Raw genomic sequence first — 21,428 nt, 5'->3', positions numbered from 1 at the left:
CTAGAAAAAATACATACAGTTAGCAGAAATTCATTAATCATAATTAAGCACACCCATGAACAGAATTAAGTAGCAATGTTGCCAGAATTGTCTGGTCGAACGGAAGATGACAACCTTTCAAACAATTTTCTTACAGCAAGTTTGTTCAAAAGTTCAACTTTCATACAGAAGCTGTATTGTTCAAAATGTGCAGCTATTTACTGTAAAATCAGATTCACCAGACCCATTTCACTGACAGTCAGTGCTCAAAGACATTGTGGCATATTATAGTAAAATTCAAAAATGTATCATGCTCAGCCAAGCCGAACTTAAAACTGTGGATGAATCATACCAGGCCAGGCCCAACTTTGGTATTTCAGCCCTTTGTTTAGATTTTGGCTAAGAAATTATAATCACATCAAGAGACAAGACATAGAACTGGCAAACCCAGGAGGCCCAGGTTCAAGTCCCACCTGCTCTAGAGGTGCGTGCATAACATCTCTGAACAGATTAGAACATCTCTGTAACTTGTGATTTTGTGAAGGCTAAATGAGTAAGGAACATGCTAAAGATGCTGGAAGCATAAACTAAGCATACAGATTATTGGAAAACACTCAGTTGGTCAGTCAGCAGCTGTGGAATTAGAAACAGTCAACATTCCAGATCTGCTGAATGTTTTCCAGCATTTTCTGTTTTAATACCACAGCACAATGCTGTCTGCTTCAATCAGCTCAGATCACTTAGCACCAAACGCACAAAGGAAAATCAATGTGTGAAGGAAGTGACAATGTACAGAATACAATGATCAAGAACAGCAATTGTATATTTTACTGTTTTTGAAGTTGCAGGAACATTCAGCAGGCATTATTGGATGAGTGAAGTTCAAACATTTGATAAAACTTCAATTAGACAACTAAGGAACAAAGTTCTCACATTATCAATGCACCATTCACACATGGAAACATACATAATTCAGCTAAAGACAACTTGTCCCACTAGCAAAACGGAAATTTTAAACATTTAATGACTTTGGCTCTTTAACCGAGTTCAACTGCTATATACCATATCTTAAGCGTTTGATCACATAGGTTTGAATATTTTCTTAAAGCAGAGTTTTAAGATGATAGCATGTAGTGATTTATTAATGCTTAGTGCAATCATAGCATTGGGGAAGGCATTCTTGGCATTTGAGAGAATAGTTTGCAGAAGTTACATAAAAAAAGAAACCCATAAGTAATATGTACCTTGGAAGGCAATCGTCAGTCACAAATAACCTGGGAAAGTCACACTGAACATCAAGTATAAACGTGAGTTTTTTTTTAATATGAACACAAACCATTACAAAAAACACATTTCAAAGAACGGGACAAAATATAGCAACCAACAAAAAAAAACTTTAAAGATGATTTGCAGTTATATAAACGGCTTCCTGTAAACTGGAAACCCCACACAACCTAAAGGTACGGTCGAAACAACTTTCCGTGGCCTACCTTAACATAACTTAAAAAAATTACAACTAAACGAAAACGGATAGCTAGCGAAACTGGCTACACGGCCACACAAAGCACATTCGGGCTATGCTCGCGACTGCTGGGGCTCTTTTCCACCCTCTCCCCTCCAATAATCAACCGGTGGGACACCACGAGATTGTTGCTGCCACCCGCTCCCTCAGAGCTCCGCACATTTTTGTTCAACATTACGTTAATACAACTTGTACTGATCAATTTTCACGACATCTTAAGTATAAAGTGCTCCTTTCCCTCATCAGGGCAATTTTGCACTCATCACCAATAGTTTAACGATCGGATGGAAGTGGATTTTGTACAGACACTTACTGCTTCAGTTCGTCAAATCCAAGATGGCTGGAGAAAGAGACTGAACTTCTTTCACTTAGATATTAAAAAGATTGCACTTGTGTTTCCGGGTCATTTGCTCACCCAGGAGTCCCGCCACTACTGTTTGCTGATTGGGCAAGAATGACTATTTCCGGTTGATTCGTTGTTGTTTCCCCTGGAATGTGAGGTTTTTAGATTTCTGCAATGTTTATATACCTGTATGACGGATCGATTTGTATAGAGGTGGTATTCTGGATCACTGAAGAGCACAGCAGTTCAGTGTCTGCTTGCTGTGTCAAAAGTTCGCACTTGCATCTGTTTTGGGTTCGAATCCCGGTGGTGTTATACACTTCTGGATGAGGTGGGACTTGAACCTGGCCTAAAGGTAGCGACATTTTCGCTACCACAAAAGCCCTTTTGCTTGTCTTTTTGTATTTTTTTGAAAATACATTACTTAGATGTGCAGCTGAGGATTCCTATATCACATCAGAATGGGAACTTCTATTAGACAGTCACAGATACGGGAAAGTTCCCAGTTCAAATAATTGTAACATTGAAGGCAGGATTGATGTTAGAATAGCTTTTTGTAAGGAAAGAAAATAAACAGTCTGCTGCCCTGGCTAAGTTCAGGTAGTTTGGCAAATACTGAACATAAAAACTTTTAATCTTCTTCACGATGGCTCGGTACCATTTTGCACAACAACTTTAGCCTCTGAACGACCATACAAGTCAGTTCAAATGTTTAGTATTAAGCTCTTCAGGCTATAAAATCAGAGATTTAAATGCTGAATTCCTTCTTATTCTGGACTGTTCTTACTCCAGATAACTTTTTTATAGCAGTTGTTAACAGAAATTTGGCTACACTTTATAAGTATATTTGAACTTATGATTATGGCTATATTTGCTACAGGCCTACACAGCTACTATTGTGCACATGAATGTGGCATTTTCCATCAAATTGCAGCAAGAACCAGCAATGACAGATTTGTATAAATTCCCAGTCAGCACTATAGATGGGCAAACACAATGTGTGAAAATCTGCATTGTCATCATTAGGAATCAAATGTATCAAAGGGTTATTGTAGTCAGGAATGTTTGGATCCCAAGATCAGTTTTCTTAATTGCAATATGTAAAAGGAAGAGGATGAGATTGAAGTTTAGTGCTTGGGATACATTGGCTAATGGTAGCATTTTGCTGTTGGGCTGGGGGTGGGGAGTGATTAGAAATGGCATCAACTTAAGCTTCGTGTGACATTGTTTTTCTTCTAGCACATCCAGGTTGAACCAATGCCAAGTAATACTGCAGATGTTGGAGATCTGAAATAAACACAGAAAATGCTGGACAAGTTAGCAGGTCTGGCAGCATCCGTTCAGGCAGATACAAATTTAGTGTTTCAAGTTTGATATGAGTCTTCTTTGGAACTGAAGAAGCCAATTAAACGATTTTTTTAATGCTGTTGATAGAGGGGTGAAGGAGCAAGTGGATCAGATGGTAAATGTCCAAAGCAAAAGGTAAAGGGAGTGCTGCTGGTAGTTGAGGAGGATATAGATGCTAAATAGTTATTAATTGTAGGTGTGAATAGTAGAACATAAGTTGTTTTTGCTAAGAGTAATTGCATGCAAACAGGATATGGGATGGGGTGCAATCAAGATGGAAGATGGTGTTCATACTCTGAACTTGTTGCAGTCAATGTCCTGAAGGCTGTAAAGTGCCTAAGCAGAAAAGTAAGTGCTGTTTCTGCAGCTTGTGTTGGACTTTGCTTGAGCACTACAGCAGCCCTAGGACAACAATGTTAGCTTAAGAGTAAGATGATTTATTGAAATAATAAGCAATTGGAAGATTGGGGTCATTGTTATGTAAAAGCAGAGGTGTTCTGCAAAGCGGTCACCAAGATTGCATTTGGACTTGCCAATGTCGAGCAGACTGTAGCGAATACAGTAGACTCAACTGAAACAAGTAGGAGTAAACTGCTGCTTCACCTGGAAGAAGTGTTTGGGGCATTGGACGGTGATGAGCAAGGAGGAAAAAAGGCAAGTGTTGTGATTACGTGGAAGGTACCATGAGTTGGGGAATAGTGACAGAGGAGTGGACTAACGGGTCAAGCAGGCAATGGTGTCTCTGGATTGCTTACTGCAGAAGGGAAGGGAAGATATGTTTGATGGTGGTGGAAAATGTTGGTAGGATGGTAAGTGAGGACCCTATCATTTCCTATGGGATGAGGGGAAGGAGAGAGGGCAGAAGTGCAGGAAATGAGTTGGAACAGCTGAGGGCCCTGTCAGCCACATTGCTGGTGGTGGTTGGGGGAATGGATGTCCTCGGTTGAGAAAAAGGAAGATGCCAGAAGCGCCTCTGAGGAGTGTCACAGCATTGGGAACATATATGACAGGTGGAAAAACTAAGAGAAATGGAGTCCTTGCAGGAAACTTGTTTTTATATTCTGTCCAATCATAATTTGCCACCTATCTTTGCAAAATTATGTCCTTTGAGTTTGAAATATCATTACTTGACCACAGATGGTGCTTCTGTCCATTAGAATTTTTCTTATTTGTTTTGATGAATCTATGCTTTCTGGAATATCCCTTTAAATATTTGCCACTGCATCTCTGTTCACCTATTCCCCAGTGTTCCCTCTAGTTTTCTTTCAGTTGCACAGGCCTCTGAGATCTGTGCATGACAGTGACTTCTGGAAGCAGACCAATAGCAATCATTGTGTGCAGAACCTTGGAGTGGCTGTGCGCACAGCTTTGAGGGAAGGCTGCCCATCTGTTAACCTAAATTGCCAGTTCACTTTCGATAGCTCTGCTTTCTTGCCCTTATAATTGCTTATGCTTAAATTTAAAATAGTACTTTTGAAGCCACATTTCTCTCCCCTAAACTATATGTAAAATTTAATCACATTATGTTCACTTCCACTATGAAGCCAGTAATTAATCTTATCTTGTTGGTCAAAACCAGTTCTAGTATAGCTTGCCCTCTGGGTGCCAGAACATACTGGTCTAAGAAATTGTCGCGAAAACAGTCAATGAATTCCTCATCTGGACTACTTTTTCCAATATAATTTTTCCAGTCTATATATAGGTTAAAATCCCCCATGATAATTGCTGTAGCCTTCGAACAAGCTCCCATTATTTCTTCCTTGATACCCGGTCCTACCACGTGGTCTGTTGTGGAGCATGTACACAACTCCCACAAGTGACTTCTTGGCCCTGTCATTCCTCAGGCACACAGGCTGCTTCGAAATCCTGGTTTCCTGAATTAAGGTCATCCTTCTCTATTGTGCTAATACCATCTTTGATTGATAGAACCTTTCCACCACCCTTTTCTAGCCTCCTGCCCTTCCTAAATGTCATATACCCTTCAATATTAAGGCCACAATCTTGATCATCCTGCGACCATGTCTCAGTTATGGCCACTAGATTGTACTTATTTATCTCAATAAGTACAATAGTTCGTGTTTTATTTCAAGTGCTATGTGCATTCAAAAACATTGCCTTAAGTTTTATCCATTTCTTATTTTTGTAACTTCTTATCATTTCTGCTTAATTTCTCTGAGTTCTGTATTCTCTGTCCCTTCCTGTGTTTGTCAGCTTATCATTTCCCACTTGAATTCCTTTCTGTTGCCTTTTCCCCATTCTGATTCACCACAACTTCCTGAATTTGGGCCCTTGCGCTCACTATTTAGATTAAAGCCCTATCTACATCCTTAGTTATGCGGATGCAAGAACACCAGCCCTAGTATGGTTTAGGTATGGTCTGGGAGAAAGTGAGGATTGTAGATGCTGGAGAGTCAGAGTCAAAAGGGTGGCACTGGAAAAGCACAGCAGGTCAGGCAGTATACGAGGAGCAGGAGAGTCGACGTTTTGGACATTCCTGAAGAAGGGCATATGCCCGAAACGTCGATTCTCCTTCTCCTTTGATGCTGCCTGACCTGCTGCGCTTTTCCAGCAACACATTTTTAAGCTCCCCAGTATTTGTGTCAGTGCCTCACGAAGCAAAACATCTCCTCCATCAAAACTACAGCCACTCACTCATTTCTCTAACCTTGTTTACGCTCTGCCAATTTGCATGTGCTCAGGTAATAATCCAGTGTTTATGACCTTTGAGATTCTGCTTAATTTGGTGCCAAGTTTCTTTCTGCGGAAACTCCTTCCAAATTCTATCTATATCATTGCTACAACAATGATTCTTTCCAACCCACTGCAAGTTCTTCTCTGTCCCAGAGCAGATATCCTGAACCCGAGCACTGGGCAGACAACACAGCCATCTGGACTATGCTGTTTTGTACTGCCACTACAGTCCTTTTAGCTCCCCGTTTGAATGGCTTCTTGTACCCTGGTCATTTAGCTCATCCATTCCACAGCCCCTGCTCCAAACAAGCACATACCTCACACCTGTTGGACAATCGCAGAGTTAAAAATCACACAAAACCAGGTTGTAGTCCAACAGGTTTATTTGGAAGCACTAGCTTTCGGAGCACCGCTCCTTTATCAGGTGGTTGTGGAGAATAAGATTGTAAGACACAGAATGTATAGCAAATATATGCTACATATTTATATGTTATAAAGTTATATGCTATAGATTCTGTGTCTTACAATCTTATTCTCCACAACCACCTGATGAAGGAGCAGCACTCCGAAAGCTAGTTCTTCCAAATAAACCTGTTGGACTATAACCTGGTGTTGTGTGATTTTTAACTTTGTACACCCCAGTCCAACACCGGCGTCTCCAAATCATGACAATTGCAGAGGCTGACACCAGTCTTCTAGATTCCCTGACTGCCTCACCTGTAGTTGCACCCTCCTCTCCCTGACCATATCAGAGCACACTATCCTAAGAGGTATGACTATTTTCTGGTATAAAAAAATCCAGATAAGTTACCCCCTCCCTGATGCATCATAGTGTCTAGTTCAGCCTCTATCTCATAAACACTTGAGCAGAAGCTGGATGAACTTCAGACACTTACAGCAGATATACTTGCCCTGGATCACAATGGATTCCACGAGCTCCCACATACTGCAGCTTTGACAACCTACCTACGCTGCCGTTCCAATGAGTTTTAAATTAATTATTTAGTTATATTATTAACTTATTATGGTACTTTTTATGTATTGTATTACTTGAGGATACAATAGGCTTGAAACAATTTACAGATACTCACCTAACAGTTCGCTCTTTTCTCTGTCCCAAGCTACTTGGGTATCTGTCCCTTTTCCCAGACTACTCCACTATGATGCTGACTGCAGGACATTCTTTCCGTGAATCTCAACACTCCCTAAAATTTTCAGCCAGAAGTGCCAATTGAATGATCCATCTCAGCCTCCTCTGGAGATCTCCACCGGCACAGATGCCAGTCTTTAGTCCATTCAATTCACTCTATGTGATATCAAGAAATGGTTCGAGGTGCTGGATAATGCAAAAGCTTTGGGTCCTAACAACATTCTGGCAATAGTTCTGAAGACTTGTGCTCCAGAACTAGCTGTACCCCAAGCCAAGCTTTTCTAGTACAGCCATAACACTGGCATCTACCCAACAATGTGGAAAATTGCCCAGGTGTGACCTGTACATAAAAAGCAAGACAACTCCAACCCAGTCAATTATAGCTGCATCAGTCTACAGGTAGTTCTATAATACCGTAGTGAGGTTCCCATGTGATACCTTATAATAGAAAATCATGCAGTAGAAATAATGGAGCCTATGGAAAAAGCAGGGTTGGGGTGAACCACCAAAAATACCAGTAAAAATCGAAACATAAATAGTAGTTAGCCTAACACAAATGATAGCACAGTCTAAAGTAAATTTTGATTTGTTGCATGGTATTTTCTAGTGCAATTCATCAGAGTCTTCAACTGATTCCTCTCAATTGGCAGTCTTCAACTGATCAGTCTTCAACTGATTCCTCTCAATACCTGCTGGCTGCACTACATTTTAGCCAGTCTCTGATCCCATCCAATAGTAACACTGCACAAGTCAGATCCCAGAATGAAACCTGCCTTGATAGATCAAGGACTGAATCTTAATTTATTTCGCTAAGTGTCAGTTTCATTAAGTTTTTCAGAGGGTTTCACATCGTGATGCTTGGGAACGTCTACCACCTTATTTTACAAAACCCGCTTGAATTCTCTCAAACACTCTGGCACCATCATACCATGTGCCATTTCCAAAACAACTCACCACTCCCTGAATACCCCAGAATTGACCAACATCTGTGGTGCAGCACCATCTTTTAAAAAGACATTGTGCACCCAGACAAGAACTGTCAGTCCAGATCTGCCCTGCATGGTTCCTGACATTGGCCCTGGATGTGGCAGACAACAGAAAATTGGTGCCTGTCTTTGTGGGCAGGGACATGGAGATGCTGCTGATGGGGATGGGGTGAAGGAGAGGCAGGAAGTCTTTTTCTCTCAGGCCAACAGAGGACGTCATTCTACTGGAACCATGCCAACCTGGACCAGGGTTACCATCCAGACCAGTGCAGTCTCAACAATCTGAAGGAATGCACAGAATGTAGGATGATGAATGACCTTCTCCGTTCTGCACGTGAAAATGCCACTATTTTCTCATTGATACCTCACACTCACTCTCTCTGCTACTGTACCTGCCATTTCCTGCAACATCTTCTCCACTCACTCTCATCCTCACAAACATCTGACCCTGAACCTCTTCTGCACATCCTACTCATCCCCTCAAGACGTCTCCACACATATCAAAAGTGTGCCACCAGCTTTCTTTCCATCACCCACTATGTGCACAGTTTCCTGGCTTTGACCACCCTGAGCAGCTGACTGACCATGTCCAAGCCCCTGTACTGGTAATTTTTTGCAGTTGGTTACTAGTGATTCGTCACTGAAACAGATTCACATGACTCTGCAGATATTCCTTAACATCTAAACATACTTAAAGAAAAAGAGAAAAAAAAGCTCTTAATACAAACAACAAAGCCAAGTTTCAATCTGCTCCTCACCACTGTCCTTTTACTGTGAGTCGATTCCAGTGAAATTTCACTTCTATCTCAACTCTTTTAAGTTTTTAAATTAACAGATTGCTCCCAGCTCCTTGTCCTCAGGCTGTAGAGACATTTTCACAATGCATTTCCAAGTCCACGAGCACAAATATTTCACAACATCTTTCACGAGAAAGTGCATGAGCTGACTGATCACCTGATGCCGACGCTGAGTCCAGTCCTCTGTGCATCGTGCTGGGAATCGTGTAATAGCGAACGGGAGGTTCGCTTTATTTTTAAAAAATCGCATTACAGACTAAACGCGCTTAATAAACAAGCATTATAGAAGAACTAGCTATACACTTGATCATCAGTAAAGTGATGGAAGGTGTCACCAACAGTGCTATCGAGTAGCACCTGATCAGCAATAACCTGCTGAGTGCTGTTCAGAAGGGCAGGAAAAAGTCTCGGAGGGCCATAGTCATAGGGGATTCTATTGTAAGTGGAGTAAATAGGCGGTTCTGTGGCTGAAAACGAGACTCCCGGGATGGTATGTTGCCGCCCCAGGTGCTCGGGTCAGAGATGTCACTGATCAGGTACAGAGCATTCTGAAAGGGGAGGGTGAACAGCCAACGATATAAGTAAAAAACGAGATGAGGTCCTGAAGGTAGAATTCAGGGAGCTAGGAGAGAAGTTAAAGAGGAGGACCTCAAAAGGTAGTGATCTCAGGATTACTACCAGTGCCACGTGCTAGCCAGGGTAGACAATAGGTGCAGGAGTAGGCCATTCAGCCCTTCGAGCCTGCACCGCCATTCAACATGATCATGGCTGATCATTCCTAATCAGTATCCTGTTTCTGCCTGATCTCCATAACCCTTGAAATGAAAAAATAGGCAGGATGAACACGTAGCTTGAGGGATGGTGTAGGAAGGAGGGGTTCAGATTTGTGGGACATTGGGACCGTTCTGGGGAAGGTGAGACTATGACAAATTGGATGGTCTACACCTGAACCAGACTGGAATTAATGTCTTTGGGAGAATCTTTGCTACTGCTGTTGGGGAGGATTTAAACAAACGTGGCAATGGGCTGGGAACCAGAAGAGAAGACTAGTAGACAGTGAGGTGGAAACTAGAAACTGTAAGGAATAAGATTATGAAGTTACCATTACTAAGGGGAAGAGTAGGCAGAGAGCAGATGAACGCAAAGGAATTGGTGTTCTGAAGTGCATATGCTTTAATGCAAGGAGTATAGTGGGTAAGGCAGACGAACTTAGGGTTTGGATTGATGCCTGGGAGTATGACATTATTGTGATCAGAGACTTGGTTGAAGGAAGGAAGTAAGCAATTAAATGTTCCAGGATATAGATGCTTCAGACAGGACAGGGAGGGAAGTAAAAAGGGGGAGGAGTTGCGTTGCTGGTCAGGGATGATATCATGGCTGTGCTAAAGGAACACACTATGCAGGGCTTGAGCAGTGAGGCATTATGGACAGAGCTGAGAAATAAGAAGGGTGCAGTTACATTGTTGGGGCTGTACTACAGGCCTCCCAACAGTGACTGAGGTCGAAGAACAAATAGGTGAGGATTATGGAAAGATGTAGAGGCAACAGGGTGGTGGTGATGGGAGATTTTAATTTTCCCAACATTGACTGGGATACACTTAGTGTCAGAGATCTGGGTGGGGCAGAATTTGTAAGAAGCATCTAGAGCAGTATGTCAATAGTCTGACGAGGTAAGGGACCATATTGGATCTGGTGTTGGGGAATGAGCCAGAACAGAGGGTAGAAGTTGCAGTGGGGGATTTCTTTGGGAATAGTGACCACAATTCTAAGTTTTAGAATACTCATAGACAAAGATTAGAGTGGTCCTAAGGGAAGAGCACTAAACTGGGCCGAGGCCAATTATATCAAAATTTGGCAGGAGCTGGGAAATGTGGATTGGGGACAACTATTTGAAGGGAAGTCCACATTTGATATGTGGGATGTTTTCAAAAATAGGTTGAAGATAGTGCAGGATAGGCATGTCCCTTTGAAAACAATAGATAGGAAAGGCAAGATTCATGAACCGTGCATGACAGGAGAATTCATGCTGGATCAGTGGTTCTGGAAGAGCACAGCAATTCAGGCAGCATCCGAGGACAGGCAAAATCGACGTTTCGGGCAAAAGCCCTTCATCAGGAATAAAGGCAGAGAGCCTGAAGCGTGGAGAGATAAGCTAGAGGAGGGTGAGGGTGGGGAGAGAGTGGCATAGAGTACAATAGGTCAGTGGGGAAGGAGATGAAGGTGATAGGTCAGGGAGGAGAGGGTGGAGTGGATAGGTGGAAAAGGAGCTGGGCAGGTCGGACAAGTCCGGACAGGTCAGGGGATCGAGTTGCTGGAGGTTAGAAGCTAGGATGAGGTGGGGGAAGGGGAAATGAGGAAACTGTTGAAATCCACATTGATGCCCTGGGGTTGAAGTGTTCCGAGGCGGAAGATGAGGCGTTCTTCCTCCAGGCGTCTGGTGGTGAGGGAGCGGCGGTGGAGGAGGCCCAGCACCTCCATATCCTCGGCAGAGTGGGAGGGGGAGTTGAAATGTTGAGCCACTGGGCGATTTGGTTGATTGGTGCTCAACATTTCAACTCCCCCTCCCACTCTGCCGAGGATATGGAGGTGCTGGGCCTCCTCCACCGCCGCTCCCTCACCACCAGACGCCTGGAGGAAGAACGCCTCATCTTCCGCCTCGGAACACTTCAACCCCAGGGCATCAATGTGGATTTCAACAGTTTCCTCATTTCCCCTTCCCCCACCTCATCCTAGCTTCTAACCTCCAGCAACTCGATCCCCTGACCTGTCCGGACTTGTCCGACCTGCCCAGCTCCTTTTCCACCTATCCACTCCACCCTCTCCTCCCTGACCTATCACCTTCATCTCCTTCCCCACTGACCTATTGTACTCTATGCCACTCTCTCCCCACCCTCACCCTCCTCTAGCTTATCTCTCCACGCTTCAGGCTCTCTGCCTTTATTCCTGATGAAGGGCTTTTGCCCGAAACGTCGATTTTGCCTGTCCTCGGATGCTGCCTGAATTGCTGTGCTCTTCCAGAACCACTGATCCAGAATCTGGTTTCCAGCATCTGCAGTCATTGTTTTTACCTAGGAGAATTCATGCGACTAGCCAAGAGGAAAAGGGAAGCGTACATAAGGTCCAGCAGCTAAGAACAGAATGGGCCTTGGAGGAATATCGGGAGAGTAGGACCAAACTTAAATGAGGAATCAAGTGGGCTAAAAGGGGTCATGAAATAATTTTAGCGAGCAGAATTAAGGAGAATCCCAAGGCCTTATATTCATAAATAAGAAGCAAGAGGAGAACTAGAGAAAGGGTTGGTCCACTAAAGGATAAGGAAGGAAAGTTGTATATCGAACCTGAGAAAATGGGAGATTCTCAATGATTACTTTGCATCAGTGTTCACTGAGGAGAGGGACATGATGAATGTTGAGATTAGAGATAGAAGTTTGTTTACTCTGGATCACATTGACATAAGGAGGGAGGATGTGTTGGGTAGGCTAAAGGATATTAAGGTGGACAAATCCCCAGGACCGGATGGGATCAATCTCAGGTTGCTGAGGGAGGCAAGAGCAGAAAAAGCTGGGGCCCTGACAGATATCTTTGTAGCATCCTTAAACACAGGTGAAGTGCTGGGGGACTGGAGGGTTGCTCATGTTGTCCCCCTGTACAAGAAGGGTAGTAGGGATATTCCAGGTAACTGCAGACCAGTGAGCCTGACATCAGTGGTGGGAAAGGTACTGAAGGATAGAATCTATTTACATTTGGAAAAGAATGGGCTTAGCAGTGATAGGCAACATGGTTTTGGACAGGGTAGATCATGCCTTACCAATTTAATAGAGTTCTTTGAGGAAGTGACCAAGTTGATAGATGATGGAAGGACTGTAGATGTCAGATACATAGACTTTAGTAAGGCGTTTGATAAGGTTCTCCATGGTAAAATAATGGAGAAAGTGAAGTCACATGGTGTGCAGGGTGTTCTAGCTCAGTGGATAAAGAACTGGTTGAACAACAGGAGTCAGAGAGTAGTAGTTGAATGGAGTTTCTCGAAATGGAGAAAAGTGACCAGTGGTGTTCCACAGGGGTCAGTGTTGGGGCCACTGTTGTTTGTGATAAATATAAATGATCTGGAAGAGGGCATTGGTGTCTGATCAGTACGTTTGCAGATGACACAAAGATTGGTGGAGTAGCAGATATCATAGGGGACTGTCAAAGAATACAGGAGAATATAGATAGACTGGAGGGTTGGGCAGAGAAGTGGCAGTTGAAGCTCAATCCGGGCAAATGTGAAATGTTGTATTTTGAGAGGTCTAATTCTAGAGTGCACTATGCTGTAAATGGAAGAGCCTTGGGAAAAGTTGATGAGCAGGGAGTTCAGGTCCATTGCACCCTGAAGGTGGCTGCACAGGTGGATAGAGTGGTCAAGAAGGCATATAGTATGCTTGCCTTCATTGGATGGGGCATTGAGTATAAGAGCTGGCAGGTCATGTTAAAATTGTACAAGACTGGTTCGGCTGCATCTAGAATAACATGTACAGTTCTGGTCGCCACATTACCAAAAGGATGTGGACGCTTTGGAGAGGGTGCAGAGAAAGTTTACGAGGATGTTGCCTGGTATGGAAGGCGCACTATGAAGCAAGGTTGAGTAGGTTAAGACTGTTTTCATTAGAAAAAAGGAGATTGAGGGGGGAACCTGATTGAGATCTACAAAGTCATGAAGGGTATACAAAAGTTAAAAATCACACAACACCAGGTTATAGTCCAACAAGTTTAATTGGAAGCATTAGGTTTCGGAGTGCTGCTCCACATTGCCATCTCCAAATCATGAAGGGTACATACAGGGTGGACAGAGATAATTTTTTTCCCCAGGGTGAGGGATTCAATAACGAGAGGTCACACGTTCAAGGTGAGAAAAGTTTAAGGGGGATACATGTGGAAAGTACTTTACACAGAGGGTGGTAGGTGCCTGGAATGCATTGCCAGCAGAGGTAATAGAGGCAGGCACGGTAGATTCATTTAAGATACGTCTGGACAGATGCATGAGTGGATGGGGAGCAGAGGGATACAGATCCTTTGGAATTGGGTGATAGGTTTAGACAGTGGATTTGGATCGGCACAGGCTTGGAAGGCCAAAGGGCCTATTCCTGGGCTGTAAATATTCTTTGACACCCAGTTTGGGTTTCACCACTTTTAGATTAGATTAGATTAGTTACAGTGTGGAAACAGGCCCTTCGGCCCAACAAGTCCACACCGACCCGCCGAAGCGCAACCCACCCATACCCCTACATTTACCCCTTACCTAACACTACGGGCAATTTAGCATGGCCAATTCACCTGACCTGCACATCTTTGGACAGTGGGAGGAAACCGGAGCACCCGGAGGAAACCCACGCAGACACGGGGAGAACGTGCAAACTCCACACAGTCAGTCGCCTGAGGCGGGAATTGAACCTGGGTCTCTGGCGCTGTGAGGCAGCAGTGCTAACCACTGTGCCACCGTGCCGCCCTAGGGCTACTCAGCTGCTAACCTCATTGCAGCTTAGTCCAACATGGGCAAAACAGCTGAATTATAGAGGTGAGAGCAATAGCCCTTGACATCAATACTGTATTTGATAGTGTGGCATCAAGGAGTCCTAGCAAAACTGGAAGCAATAGGTATTCAGGGAAAACTCTGCTGGCATACTTGGCACAGAGGTAGATAGTTATGTCTGTTGGAGGTTAGTCATCTCAGCAGGAGTTCCTTACTGTAGCATCCTAGGTGCAGCCATTTTCAGCTGTTTCATCAATGACCTTCCCTCCATCAGAAGTGGAGATATTCACTGATGATTGCACAATTCATGACTCAGATACTGAAGCAGTCCATGTTTAAATGCAATATCCAGGTTTCAGCAGAAAAATGGCAATTAACATCCGTGCAACACAAATGACAGGCTATAACCATCACCAATACTAAACACTGTAACCAATGGCCTTTGACAGTCAATGGTGTTACCATCACTGAACCCCCACCCCACCCAAACACTTGGTTGCCATCATCTTGGGGTTACCATTGCCCAGAAACTGAACCTACCACATAAATAAACCTACCACATAAATAAACTGGCCACAGCAGTAAGTCATAGACTAGGAATTCTACAGCAAGTAACTCACTTCCTGGCTCCCAAAAGCCTGTCCAACATCACCAAGGCATAAGTAAGGAGTGCGATGGAATAGTCCCCATTTGGCTGATGAGTGCAGCTCCAACAACACTCAAAAAACTTGGCACAATCTAAGACAAAGTAGCTCACTCGATTGGCACTGCATTCACTCCCTCCACCATTGAGACTCTGATGCAGCAGTGTGTACCATATACAAGATGCACTGCAGAAATTCACCAAAGTGTCTTAGACAGCACCCTCTAAACCACTGACCACTTGTGTCTAGGACAGCTGCAGACACATGGGAACAACATCTACAAATCTCTCTCCAAGTCACTCACTACCTCAACTTGGAAATATATTGCTGTTCTATCAGTGTCATTGGATCAAAATCTTGGAACTCCCTTACCTTCCTAATGGCACTACCTACAGCATGTGGACTATACTGGTTCAAGAAGACAACTCATTACCATCTTCTCAATGTCAACTAAGGATGGACAATAAATGATGGCCCAGCCAGCAATGCTCACTTCTCACAAATTAATTTAAGTAATTAGTTTTTCTGTGTTGGAAACCACTGAGTGATAATTTCTCTGGGGAGTGTGGCCAGAACCCAGTTACAGAAGGGGATGGGAGAAATAGGAATAGTGGTAGGAGATTCAAAAGTGAAGGCTACTGACAAATGTTTCTGTAGCCCCAGACGGGACTCCATGATTGAAGGTCAATGGCTGCAGGGCTTTTAAGGGGGAAAGACAAATGGCATAGGTAGAAAGGAGGAGGAGGTTCTTCCACAAGAATTTTGGGACTTAGGTAGCAGATTGAAAAGCAGGACCTTGAAGGTTGTGATCTCTGTACTACTCCAGTGGTGTGTGCTAGACAGTATAGGAATAGATTAATAAAGCAAATGAATGTGACTGAGAGGAGGGAAAGCCTAGAGCGCTAGGTCTGTTTGTGGGAATATGGGACCTGAAACAGGATAAGCAACTTTTTATGTATGGTGCAGAGGTGATGAACTAATTTGGCAGTGGGAGGGTTATGCAGTGGAGGGACAATAGGGGGTAATGCACAGACAAACATAGAAGAGAAGCCAAGTTGATACAGAAGCCAGAGCATATGCAAGTGTTTTAATTGTTACGAAGTTGAAGGCATATATTGTACCTTTAAGAGAGTGAATGCTGTTCTGCACTGAGAACTTTCAAGAGCAGTCTCAGTGTGTATTAGAAAATTGAAAATATGTAACACATGGCTGTGAAATAGATACCAGAATCAGTTGCTGTTTTGACAACAATTCGAATTTAACCAAATTAGTTTAAATTATGCCGCAGGATACTAAAACCCAATTGAGTTTGAATTTATTGTTTTGCCAATATTGAACCAATGAGACGATCTGATGTTGGGGATATAAAAAAAGGCCTTTTGAGAATCAGACTGAGAAAAGGTGATACATTTTAGGAGGACTAACAAGGCAAGGGAATGCACCTGAAGCTTCACAGAAGACATGGCAACATTTCAGGTGAGTTGAAAATATGGGATACTTATCTTTATTAGTTGAGACATTGTATATAAGAACAGAGATTATGATGGAGTTGGACAAGGTGTTAGTCTATAGCTAGAGTCCTGTATCGATTTGTAGTCACCACACTTTTAAAGAGCAAGGATTGTAGTAGAGAGGGCGCAGGGGAGATTCCCCAGCTACGGACAGACTAGATAGGAGAGTGTTGTTTTCCTTACAGCAAAGATGACTTTGGGTTGGGGATAACAGGCCCACTTGACGTACGCTTTAGTAAAGAATAAACCTTTCCTCTTAACAGAGGTGTTATATCCAGAGGGTCGTGGATTTAAGGAAGAAATTGGCATCCAAAATGACATCTAAAAATTCCTCCTTAAAGGGTTGTAGAGTATTTCGATTAACACTTGGAACACCACTACAGACAAGTACTAGGAAATGGGACTAGAGTAAATGACCAAGTTAGACAATAGGCTGAACAACCTTTTCTTCCCCCATGCTGTAAACCCCTCCAATTCTAAAGGTTGTAGGACAGGTGTTCAACTGTATCCCAACGGGAGTGGAACAAGAAGTCTGCTGCTACATAAAATTAATCGTTTGCGACCTCCAGCCTCTATTCTTCAGTGGACCAAAAGGAGAAGTGAAAGGCAGGGTGGCTTTTAAACTTTTTGTAAACAATATTTCACTCAATGTAGGAGGTATGGGTGTGTTCAAAATAAACATTTTCCTTGAAAAAAAAAAACAGAACTTGTTGTATTTTCCTTTTAAAACATGCCCTCATACAGGTAGGGGAGAAGAGGGGATAATTTCACCCCTCTCCATATTACACAGAATAAAAACATCTCTTTATTGAGTAGTAATGGAGACTGCTTGCATAAGTTTACAAAGTACACATTTTCAATCAAGTCTCTAGTGAAGTGTGCATCAGTGTTTTTTTTTCTCTTCAAGTGTTGGATGAAAATGGAAAGATGCCTACTGGGGTTGAGGTCCACAGATACCAGTAGTTCCCCAGTCCCAATTCACTATTCTTCACACTCCAGTATATGGACATTGTCCCTCAACGTTCATCCTTCAATTTCCCACAGGGGTTTTACAGCTCATCCATCATATCTGAATTTTACCCAGAACTTAAGAAACCTGCAGAAAAATGGTGCCCATTCTAGATGGCTCTTCTGCCAAAGTTCAACAGTTAAAGAGTCCTGGGATTGACTGCCACCTTGAATTAAAAGGTGACTCTTCCACATGATGTTGCATAATGTAGCTTAAGATCTAAGTGATTCAATTAGTAATAAGTTGAAATGCAGAAGAAAAATAAAAGGAATCTTACCAAGAGACAAAATGTGGATATATAAATATCTGCTAGATATAAAATGATATAAACCTCTAAAGTAGGAATTCTGAAACAGTGTTCCACAGGCCTTAACTAAAGGCTGCTCAGAACTGAAGTGCATTTTGGTACATCACAAACTTTTAAATCTTCTTTGCAGCTACAGCAGTGAAGTCAGAAGGCAGTCACGGTTCCAAGCTTTCCAACCTCGTGATGCAAGCCAACATATGCTGAAACGCAGTTGAAAAAGAACTTGCTCATTGGGGGACATCAAAAATCTCCTTCTTTATCTGAAATAAAAGTGTTTTAACAATAAATCAAAGTAGCACTTTAAATAAGTGTCAGATACAGTATTTGATCATGTGTTTCTTTTCTCCCCTCCAAAGAGTTCTCCATGCTGACACCATACCATTTGTGTGGGGAACATTGCAAAGGTTTTCCCAATTTATTCACTTCCTGAACTACCCATATATTAAAAAAAAAAGACAAGGGGTAATTGTTCTCACACAGTGGTTCGTGTGTGGAATGAACTTCCAGAGGAAGTGGTTGATGTGGGTACAGTTACAACATTTAAAAGACATTTGGAAAAGTAAATGAGTAAGAAATGTGTGAAGGATATGGACCAAGCACAGGTAGGTGGGACTAGTTTAGTTTGGGATTATGGAGGAAAAAGTAAGGACTACAGATGCTAGAGATCAGAGTGGAGAGGGGTGCTGAAAAGCACAGCAGGTCAGGCAGCATTCAAGGAGCATGGACTGGTTGGTCTGAAGGGTCTGTTTCCGTGCTGTATGACTATGACCTCAACCAATACTATCTAAGCAAATTGACCAGTCATTTATCAGTTGGTGTGGGGCAGGCACCTCAGGTCCAGAATGACTTCTGCATTTGTCCACTTAAAACAATCAACCCAAAAAGCAATTAATTGGGTGGAGCACTTTCAAATGCTGAGCTTGTTCAGGAGGTAGATTCAAAGCTCCATCCCATTACTCCTCAGGCAATATTCTCCTGAATCAAGTACAAGACAAGAATTCAAACAATTGAGTCAAACATAACTTTATTCTTGAGAAAAGCTTCAACAGTCAAAGCAAACTTATGGTTTAATTCCAAATTAGAAATATTCAAAATAAAAACCAAACTAAGCAAAAGATTGCCTGTGAAAACAACAGTCCTTTCCACATTTTAAAAAAGCCTCACTAGACCTGTACTGGCTTTCCTCATAGCTCTGAATTTTGGCAAGATTATGCAATAATACTTTTTAAAGATATCCTAAACAATACTCACCACTCTGTTTCAGCAACTGTCCCTTTCGTGATTGCTCCATCTTCTCTATAAATTGCTCAAAAATCTTGATGGGCCCAAGGAGGCTTGTTTTCTTATAATCTGAGTGCAGAGAAATTTAAGAGGAATTCACTCACCCATGTATACTGCATTCCCACATGGTTTCTGTCCAATATTCAGTTTTGTAAGATCATATTAAATGGGAGAAGCAAGCCATTCAGCCCCCCTAAGCCAGCTCTGCCATTCAACAAGATAAGAGCTGACCAGTCATGATCTCAATTCTAATTTCTTGCTTGTCACCCCATCACCCTAAACTCCCTTGGCCTATCAAACATCTGTCCAATTTAGCCTTAAATAAGTCAACCTCTGACAAGGTTGTAAATTACAGTCTTTTCAAGAATAAACCAAGATGTAGACTCACCATTGTTATAGAAAAAAAGACACGGATGGGCCTGACTTTGAAGTTATAAACTGGAGGAAGGCAATTTTAACAAGATCAGATATGATTTGGCCATGATGAACAGAGCAAACGCTTTTAGCGATGGTTTTCCCAATGGAAACCGGCATCCAATGGGGTTCCGCAGCAATCACTTTTCTGACCCTTGCAGTTTGTGGTTTATATAAATGATTTAGACTTGAATGTAGGAGGGTTTATCACTCAGTTTGCAAATGATATAAAAATTGGTGGGATGGTTAATAGTGAGGATATAAATGGGCTGGTCAGATGGGTTGAGTGCAGTACAAACAAGGTAACACATGATGAACTTTAGGACCCTGGGAAGCACGGAGGTTCACAGGGACCTTGGTGCGTACATGCACCAGTCCCTTAAGGGAGTGACACAGGCAAGAACGGTTAAGGTGGCACATGAGATACTTGCTGTTATTAGATGAGGCAGAGAGTTTAAGAGCAGGGAGGTGATGCTGAAACTGTATAAAACATTGGTTAGACTACAGCTAGAGTATTGTATATAGTATTAGAATCCACATAGAAGGGATGCGATTGCAGTGGAGAGGATGCAGAGGATATTTACCAGGAACTTGCCTGGGTTTTGAGTTATGAAGAGACAGACTGGGATTGTTTTTCTTGGAGCACAGAAGACTGAGGGAGGACATGATTGAGATGTATAAAATTATGAGAGGCATCCCTCCAGAGGAGAAATCAACGACGGGGGGTGGGAGGGAAGCAGATACAAGAATTTTAGAAGGGCTGAGAGGAAATGTCTTGACACCCAGAGGATGGTGTGAATCTGGAACTTGCTGCCTGTAAGGGTGGAGGCAGAAACCCACAACATTTCAGAAGTATTTAGACATGCACCACAATGATGGGCCAAGTGCTGGGAAAATGGGATTAGAATAGATAAGTAGTTGTTTTTGACTGGCACAGACTCAATGGGCCTTTCCTGGTGCTGTAGACCTCGAAACCATGCTGCAGGGATAAGAGAGCGCAGTTGATTCTTAAAGCAAATATTCCAGGGCTGGCCTTTTAGGGTCCTGGTGTAGTGGTAGTGTCACTATCTTGGAATCAGGAGATCTAGGTTCAAGTTACATTTGCTCCAGAGGTGCATCATCATATTTCTGAAAACGTTGATTAGAAAACTCTAGCAAGTGGAGGCCTAAACTAGGGCTTTGAAGTCCTTGAATATAGACTTTACCAGCAGAAGCTTGCTCAAAAATAACCATTTAATTTCAGGAACCAGTCCAGCAAACCATATCTGAATTGCATCTGATGAAACCATATCTGCCCAAAACTGTACACATAAATGATGTACTGTAGGGTGAGTAACACCTTGGAGTGAGACTTCAACAGAAGCCAGGATCGTCAGGGGAGAAAGATGACAAAAGTGGATGATTAGTTGTTTTAGGAGAAATGCCTGAATATCGTATTGAACCTGCAGTATTACACAGCATTGTTCTCAGACATGAGATGGTGGCGTTGTGATATTGTCACTGGGCAAGTAATCTAAAGGCCCCTAAAACTAGGTGAATTTAAGTTTATGAAAGAAAATTGAATAATTAAAACAGTCAAGCCAGAATTAAATGTTAGTCTCAGTAGTTACTATGAAATTTATCAATAATCGTATAAAAGGTGATCCTGTTCACGTGTTTTCTTTCGGGAAGGAAATCTGCCATCCTGATCTGTTCTACGCTCCGTGACTCCAGACACACCAACATGACTGATTCTCAACAGTTCTCAAATGCAAACTGGGATGGGTAACTTATTGACGACAATGCCCACAGCCTCATCTAGATATTTACCTCTGGTGCGACGTTTCATCTCCGGCTCTTCACCGTTCTCAGCACTTGTAACTTCTTGCTCTTCCTTAGTTTTCTTATCAAGCTCCTTGCAAAGATAACTTTAAGAGAATCAGAGGTTACCCCATTGTA

At 42.7% G+C, this 21,428-nt stretch overlaps 1 protein-coding gene across 1 annotated transcript in view; it reads right to left on the bottom strand.

Annotated features, from left to right (window-relative positions):
- Nucleotides 1–16,437: 16,437 nt before the first annotated feature.
- prim1 (DNA primase subunit 1) overlaps nucleotides 16,438–21,428 on the bottom strand; it is a 28,470-nt gene continuing 23,479 nt past the window's right edge. Inside the window, exons 11-13 of the mRNA XM_043682004.2 lie at nucleotides 21,300–21,397; nucleotides 19,047–19,145; nucleotides 16,438–18,055 (exon numbers count right to left, since the gene is read on the bottom strand). Coding sequence (XP_043537939.2) covers nucleotides 18,036–18,055; nucleotides 19,047–19,145; nucleotides 21,300–21,397 — 217 coding nt within the window. The 3' untranslated portion in view covers nucleotides 16,438–18,035. The remainder of the gene's footprint in view (nucleotides 18,056–19,046; nucleotides 19,146–21,299; nucleotides 21,398–21,428) is intronic.

This window comes from Chiloscyllium plagiosum, unplaced genomic scaffold, assembly GCF_037043375.1.
Source record: "Chiloscyllium plagiosum isolate Xiang-an unplaced genomic scaffold, Cpla_swu_hap1 HiC_scaffold_53X, whole genome shotgun sequence".
In the NCBI taxonomy this organism is placed as follows: domain Eukaryota; kingdom Metazoa; phylum Chordata; class Chondrichthyes; order Orectolobiformes; family Hemiscylliidae; genus Chiloscyllium; species Chiloscyllium plagiosum.
The sequence above is the reverse complement of the archived record's forward strand: the minus strand, read 5'-3'. Positions and strand labels throughout refer to the sequence as shown.